We start from the raw sequence: 8065 nt of genomic DNA on the forward strand, positions 1-8065 counted from the left end.
AAAACTAAATAAACATTAAAAAAAATTTTTTTAAATACATACATTGAATGGATTCTTTCTCACAACAAAAGCTTGATTATCCACTATAGAAAGTACAGACAACCCTTTAAATACGCCCAGCTCCACGCATCAGTCCCCTTGATGTATGGCCCTTACAGTGTCTTCACAGCCTGTGTGTGTGTGTACCCATACACGTTGCTCAGTTCTAGGAGATGGCAAATGCAGCTGGCCAAGTGTGTGTCATCTTCCTCCTGAAATTCAGTTTCCTCATTTGGAAAATGGATTATTAATAATACCTCTTTCAGGGTTGGTCTGGATATAACATGGGATCATAGATAGGAAAGCAGCAAACTGATGGCAGGGGCTCAATACCTGGCTGTTAGGAATGAACACTTCACATCACCAGCCTAACACATGTGTTTCTCTTTTCTTCCTAGTTTATCCTTTGCTTCAGCTTTTACCAGTGGGAGCCCATGACCTATGGCTCTTATCGCTACCCTAACTGGTCCATGGTGCTCGGATGGCTGATGCTCGCCTGTTCGGTTATCTGGATTCCAATTATGTTTGTGATAAAAATGCATCTGGCCCCTGGCAGATTTATTGAGGTAATTCCATCAGCTCCTTTTCCCTGCCATCCCCTCCCGAGGGAGAAGCTCTCAGAGCTCCGTGCATTAAAAAACAACAGATTCGGTAAACTTATTCTCCAGGGAGACTTGGTGATTAAGTGATCACAGTTGCCACCGTTTCTATTAAACCCGTTTTTATTATGTATTATTCCTCTAATGGAGAGACTTAGCCGATCCGCAGGCCAAGCTGTTATGCTCTTCCTCACTGCCCTGGCAGCTCTGGGGAATAAGGGATCATGTCTCCTCTTTCCTGGAGTTCCCCTCCCCCCCTCCCCTTACCCACAGTTTACATCTGATATTTGGTTTTTAACCACATGTCAGATTCCCGCTTTCCTGATGTGCATCTCTGTCCAAGTCTTCTCCCTCCAAACATCTATTCCCATTACGTTTTAAATCACTACCCCTTCCTGTTGGACTGGTATTAGAATGGCTGAGGGGTCCAAGCTCATGAACATGTCACCATCCCCGTACAATGTAATGAGAGGTCCGGGGCATGGCTGGTGTGAGGTGAGACCTGTCCTTGTTAATCCCTTGATGGATACTTTCCTCATTTCTAAAGAAAAAAAAAAAAAAAATCCCCACCCTGACTCCAGGGTGTCTGGGAACGCATTGCCACTTGTTCAGCCACCAGTGAAGTGTCGTCAGGCTTTTGTTACTTATGAGAAGTCGCTGGCTCAGGTGTGCTAGGTATAGATCAGCACTGCCTCTGTCTTGAAAATCCAGAGGTTGGACCTTTTGGACCAGACCGGTGCTCCTCAGGGTTTGGCCCTGGACCAGCAGCATCAGCACCACCTGGGAGCTTGTTGGAAATGCAAATGAGCAGGCTCCAGCTGGCTCCACTGAACCAGAGGTGGGGAACGGGAACCACCCCCCCCGCTACCCCCCCCCCCCCCAGTCTGTAGTTTAACCAGCCCACCAGGTGATTCTGATGCACACTCAAGTTTCAGAGGCCTTGGGATAGACCAAGGAACACCTGCCAATAGAGGGCAGCGAAGAACAGGCGTATGGGCTTGGCTCTTGGTCAGATTGAGAAGAGGAAGAGAGGTCTCCGGAACATCCCACAGAGGGGGTGGCTTTTATTATCAATGGACTGAAAATGGAGACAGAGTTGACAAAGGGAATGTAGGAGTCTCCTTACTGAAGCGGTATTCCAGTTTGCATCCTCAGGAAATTGTCTGCTGTCCCCTTGAGGTAAATTACTGTGGGCCCCTTTACCCCCAGGGCTGTCTCCCTCTTGCCCCAGATGAACCTTCCACCAACTGACCCAGAAATCTCATTCCCTTTGAACAGAAGCTAGTGTAGCCTCTGCTACTTTTGTCTTAGGCCGAAATTCCCTAAACTGATGAGTTGGTTCTATAAATTTATTATGGTTGATTTGGGACACAAAGGTTGCAAACTGATGATTAAGGGGAGATTAAACTAACAGCTATAAGAAATAGCTTCACTTTAATAGGTAATAAACATATAATTGTTCCCCCTTATGGAGTCTGAAATATGTTTTCTTAACTTTTTTCTAGAAAATTTTCCCATCACATTATGTTTTCTGTAAAAAGTTCAGTTGAAGGATCAGAGACAGTCCCATTATTTCTGGCTCGCCTACACTGCTGAACCGAGTCAGGAGCATATATTTTTTGTCAACAGATAATTAAAATCTTTGCTCACTCTTGGCAGTGTGTTTTTGGGGTTGTGTTTTTTTTTCCCCGGCCATTTATATACTTTGGGGAAATATGCTAAACAAAATCCAATTATTTTGATGTAACAACCTACTGTTGGGACTATGGAACAAAAGTAACTGAGGTGAGCGCATGTCTTTTACAGACCGCGTCTGGCAGTGGAGAGAGAAGCTTGCGAATTCTCTTCATTCGGAAGGAAAAAATGTATCATTAAAATCTGGGTCCTTTATCCTCTGTTAATCTTGTGCAAGGCAAACTCTGAGCAATTGTTACATTGCTTGCAGGGCGATGTAAATAACTTCAAGGGAACCAAAGCACGTCTCCTCTTTAATGTCCCTTGACCTCGTTAATTAAGAGGGCTATCTTCCTAACCGCTTCTCTTGGCCGGGGACCTCTTGGCCTAAGGAAGGTTCTGGCAAAAGTGGTGTCAAGCAGTTTGGGGATAGATGGGTGGTGCCTAGGGGAGGGGTGGCGTGTTACTTCTGTGACCCTGTGTGTCTTTGGCTTCTTTGCAGAGGCTGAAGTTGGTGTGCTCGCCACAGCCGGACTGGGGCCCGTTCTTAGCTCAGCACCGTGGGGAGCGTTACAAGAACATGATCGACCCTTTGGGAACCTCTTCCCTGGGACTCAAACTGCCAGTGAAGGATTTGGAACTGGGTACCCAGTGCTAGTCCAATGGCATGGGATGGCCCAGACTTGATCCTGTTTTTCCTCTCTGCCTCCCCTAAGGTTTTCCCCGGCTTTCTTCCCATTTTCTTCTTTCTCCTCACGTCTTGGTTCATGTCCATGCATGAGAATGGTTATATAGAAAAGTAGGACACGGTGTCGCATGCTGTAGTGAGGAGCTAGACAGACCACTTGAGGCGCTTTGCCTGTGTCCATGGCGTCAGTTTCCAGAGGGGTTGGAAGCTCAGGCTTTACCAGGCAGGAGTGGATCAACTAGGTGAGTGGGCACTTTCCGGTGAAGTCACGAGTAGGTACGCGAGACCCGGTCGGGCGGGGGTATCCACTGTGTGTTGTCCTTGGTGGTGCCACGGAGGCTTATATAAAATGGCAGAATTACAAGACTGTTGTTTGGGCTCCATAGTGTTGCTGAGCTGAGCAATGTAGTGATTTCATTCAGATGCAGGAAGTTTAGGAGGGTATATTTAGATGGTCGGCAGGGGTCTGAAAATGGTTTAGGATAAGACAGACCAGTGGATGCAGACACCGCTGGGGTGTCCAATTGTAGATTTCCATTTACAATTGGGGATCTGTTTTCCCTCATTTGGGCCAACGGTCTCAAGTGTGCCAAGAACTCAGAGACTTGTCTCTGCACACTGTGAATCTCAGTGGAGAGTTTTCTTCCTTCACTTGTCTTCTGCTTTTTCTTTTTTCTGAAGTAACTATATTTGTGAATTCTCTTCATCATTTCCTCCGCCTGTGCACAAGGAGCCATCCTGTAATTTGCCTCCGTATGGTCATAGCAGATCTCCATTCTAGTTTCTACATGACATTTAACGCCGTGGTTCAGTGTCACAATCCCATGTTTCTTCTCCTCAAAATGTCTTTCTATGAGCTGTAGATCCCTGGTCTTCCAACCTCGGGGAAAACAAGACTTACCCGTTTGTGTCCATATATTTTCTATATATAAGACATAACCTCCTACAAGACAGAACACTTCTCAATTTTTACTCTTTTTCATTCACAGTAAATGCCAACTGTGGTCATAGAGATATCAAAGAAACGGAGAGTTTAGTTGAAAGCAACCATGATAGTCTATGTGCTGGTAGTACATTTTAGGTCACTGTATTTACAGAAATTTCTGGTAAATACAGCTTAGGTAAGTAGCAAGTGAGCCAGTTAAGACTATAGCTTTTAAGACTACATTTAGCCGATTCAATTTTAAGACTTCCCAATTCACATTACTCATAACTGTGCTCTAATGAGAGCGAATCATATGTCTGCAGAGATTGGCGAAGCCGTGACCTTTATTATCTTCTTGTATCCTGAACATGCATATATGAGATTTTTAAATGTGATATGTGTTCATGTAGTCTGTATGCTTAGTGGTGATTTCTGTCCTTATAAATATCTTAAGAATCACTGTAGAGATGGTGAGTTTAGAATAGTGTAGTCTGGATTTTTTTTTTTCCTTACAGTAATAATATCTGAACCTAAAATTGTTTTCTTTAGGGGATACCATCTCAATCACTTTCTTCTTTGTCGTCACGTTACAGGGTCTCAGGCAAAGTTTTCAGTTTAAATCTTGTATATTGATGTGACATTTTCATCCCGTTCAACAGCAGTGAACCCTAACAAAAGACCTTAATGTAACATGTTTTTACTTTAAATGACTTCATTGGTTTAAAAAGAGGTCTCAACTCATTTTACCGAGCTCTTCTTTTTCTAGGGCAAATATCATTGTCATTTGCCAACACTGACGTGATTTTCCCGTTTTTGAGAACTGCCTGTGGAAACTTTAGAAAAGGAAACGGAGTCTACGGCCATACCACCCTGAACGCGCCCGATCTCGTCTGATCTCGGAAGCTAAGCAGGGTCGGGCCTGGTTAGTACTTGGATGGGAGAAAAGGAAACAGAGATGGGTTTTGAACTGTAGGTTTTCATCTCTTTTGTCTGCAGTGCCTGTTTGTTCTTCCCCTCTTTGTTCTCCTTTTCTGCCTATTTCCCAAAGCTAGAACTTACTAGAATCTATCACAGAGACTAAACTGAGCTTCCCCTAGACACAGTGTTAGGAACCTGAGCTGCGGCCTCAAATGCCCCCATGTTTCCCATAGTGACTTGTCTGCCATGAACACTGGTCTCCCCAAGAAAGCCATATTGATGAGAGCCCCCCTTACTGTAGCAGATTTCACATAGTGGTACCGAAAATTAGCATCTCCAGGTGATAACTGGTGGAGCTGGAGAGGCAGGGAGGAAAAACTTAGGTTTGGAAATTATCTCTAGCTTTTCCAATTTGAAGCCTGAAGAAAAGAGCCAAAATCAATTAGCATTCTCTCACGGGACTGGTGTGTTTGTGTCAGGGCGAATAATTTTGGCTTCCCTCTCTCGCCTCTTGGCTAAAACTGGAGTCCAATGCTGGATGCCAACCCCATTTCTGCTGATTATTGCTGTCGTGATTAAAAGAAGTGGGGGGGGGTACCCGACGGCTGCTGCCAGGTTTGTCTCATATGAACTTGAACTGCAAGTTGACTTGTGAGGGCAGGGGCCTCCTTGCTAGCTACATTCTGCTGTGAATGTTACAGTTGGAGGCAGCTACATTTGTGTTTGTCCAGATTTGTCCAGGCTGAGACCCAGTAGCTGTTCCCTGAACAGCCAGAGTGTTTTTCCTTTCCCTACAATTGCCAATTTTCATGTAAAATTTGCTGAAAGGTGAAAGGTTCCGAACTTATCTGGAAACGGTGACTTTGTAAACTCTGTTTTTACCCATTTCTCTAGCCATGTTCAACTTTGAGGCTTTCCCTGGCAGACAGGTGTTCAGCATCCAAGCTGATTCGTCATCATGTATCAACCTTTGCCACATTTCCCCCGCACACTTGGCTGGGATGCTAACCAGGTGGATGTTTCCATGCTATGTGTTTTCTTCCACAGTCAATTGGATGAGAAAAAAATGAATGAGTAAGAAAATGAAGGGCATTGTCAAAAATGGCTCCTTGAGCATTCCCCTTCAAACTGAGTTAAAAACCAAGTTGCTGAGGAAAAATTTTCGTTGGTTTTTACTGGGCAGAATGGTGAGGTATTTTCCACTTGTGAGATAATTTCCTAACACCGACAAATGCCAGAAATCCATTCAGAGAAAAACAAAAGCCATATGTTAAAAGCAGTAACCTTGTAATATCCTTAAAGGAGAAAAAAAAATGTATATTTCTTAACTGTTGGTGTTGTGGCTTCTTATGCAAATATTTGTCTTGCGTATTAGTAACTTTTAGTCTCTTTAGGGCTGTGTGTTTGTCATGTACAGATGTGTCCAGTCTGGTTTTATTTTGTTTGTTTCTTTTATATTCATTTGTTGCATGAAAGTTGTGGTCAGTGCAAAATCTCGATCTCAACGTCTTTGAAATTTCCCATGTGTTTTTAATGTGTAAGAAATGTAACTTGTACTTCAGTGAGCAGCACTTTAAAAATAATTTAATACAATGATCTTTAAATGGCTAAGACTTGGGTTGTCTTTACGCTAATATTGCATTACAGTCGAGTTTTCCTTAACTAAGTCCTTATTTTGTTATCTACATGTGCCTCAGTGCTGCCTGACAACCTTCACCTGTCAGCATGGTCTTCCCATGCCTAAAATTTGAATTTTTCTTTCCTCTTTGTTCCCTTGGCCATCAGTCATCGTCCTCTTCCCAGAGACTTGCACAATAACGGTTGCTTAATGTGTGCTTGATGGCAACATCACACTGCTGCTGCCGTACCTGGATTTGGGTTTGTGACACTCATCTTTGAGGCAGCTGACTCCAGTGGGAGCATGCTGTATGGCAGGTTGTCCTGCAGGCACTGAAGGCCAAGGCCAGCAAAGGAACATTTCCTCTGTTTCACACTGGGTGGGTGTCATACACGAAACTTCCAGGCTGGGAGCAAAGGCTTGGGTGAGTTTAATCTCGATAGTAATTTCTCCATGAAGTGTCCCTGGGATTTCTAAAAGCAAAGCTCCCTATCATTCCCAGAGTTTGCTTCAACTGTACAGAAAGGCCAAGTAATTTTGAATTGTGGTCTTGGCTTGGATCACCTCTGAGCAGCCTGCAGCCAAAGAGAAAAGTATTTTCAGATTGGGCATGAATCATCTCTGAGAGCAGAGGTTTGATTTGCCTGCCATGGATTAAATACATCTTCAGGTAACCATTTGCCTTATAGGTGTATTTTATTGTTAGGATGATACTTAGTAATTGACTAGGAACTGTTTTGTCTTTTTTTTTTTTTTTTTTTTTTGCACTTTATTATGGACCTATCATGGAATAGGTTTATTCTGAAATTGTGTACTTGGCTAATGTCCTAAATGCAGGCATCGTATGTGGTACTGTTGCCTATGAATAAAGATGTGTTCCCTAATCAGGTCCTTATATTTTTTCATTAACTGTACATGAAGAAAATATATTATGTTACAAATGATGCATCATATATATATCTTACAGAGTACATATTATATACTGTGCATTATTCATTTAAAAAGTCATTATTCTTGAGGCCCTACCTCAAATTTTGTATTTATGTCTACAAATGCAATTTATTGTATTATATATTTGCCTATTATATACTAATATAAATTAGAATTTATCTTAATAATGTATGAGTTCACAAACCCTAAATAAATGTCAGTGTTTAAAACATGATGATAATAGTATTGTGTTTATTTGAAACCCATTACCCACATTTTTTCTTTCTTAACAAATGGCCTTCAGGTATCCCCAGGATTGATCTGTTTTATTGGGAGAAAGCTGGAACAGAAATGGAAAACTGACCTCCCGGGAAAATGAGATATTGTGCCGCTGCAGAAACAAATATCAATTAAATTGTTATATTCTTAATCATCAGAACACACTATTGTTTGCTGAATTATTAATTATCCCTCATAGGGAAGGAGAGGGAGGGAGCGAGAGAATCTGAGTGCATCTGAACACAGGGACTGGGCGAGTTAAATCCTGGGTGTGTTTGAATGACCACTTTGTGAGTCTTCAACTGTATTTCAACTCAGCAAACATTTACGTAGCTTCTGCATTGAGTTAGACCCCAGGCAAAACAGAATATGAAATAGAACAGCCCCTGATCTCA

The 8065-nt window shown here is 42.7% G+C and overlaps 1 protein-coding gene across 3 annotated transcripts in view; it reads left to right on the forward strand.

The window, feature by feature from the left end:
* The window catches only part of SLC6A5 (solute carrier family 6 member 5), a 66186-nt gene extending 59732 nt beyond the window's left edge, over positions 1-6454 (forward strand). For all 3 annotated transcript variants that reach the window (XM_045484780.1, XM_045484778.1, XM_045484779.1), the window contains 2 exons: positions 438-605; positions 2815-6454. In XM_045484780.1, the coding sequence (XP_045340736.1) occupies positions 438-605; positions 2815-2970 (324 nt within the window). In that variant the 3' untranslated portion in view covers positions 2971-6454. The remainder of the gene's footprint in view (positions 1-437; positions 606-2814) is intronic.
* The last annotated feature ends 1611 nt before the right edge of the window (positions 6455-8065 follow it).

The sequence above is a fragment of the Leopardus geoffroyi genome, chromosome D1, assembly GCF_018350155.1.
Source record: "Leopardus geoffroyi isolate Oge1 chromosome D1, O.geoffroyi_Oge1_pat1.0, whole genome shotgun sequence".
Lineage (NCBI taxonomy): Eukaryota > Metazoa > Chordata > Mammalia > Carnivora > Felidae > Leopardus > Leopardus geoffroyi.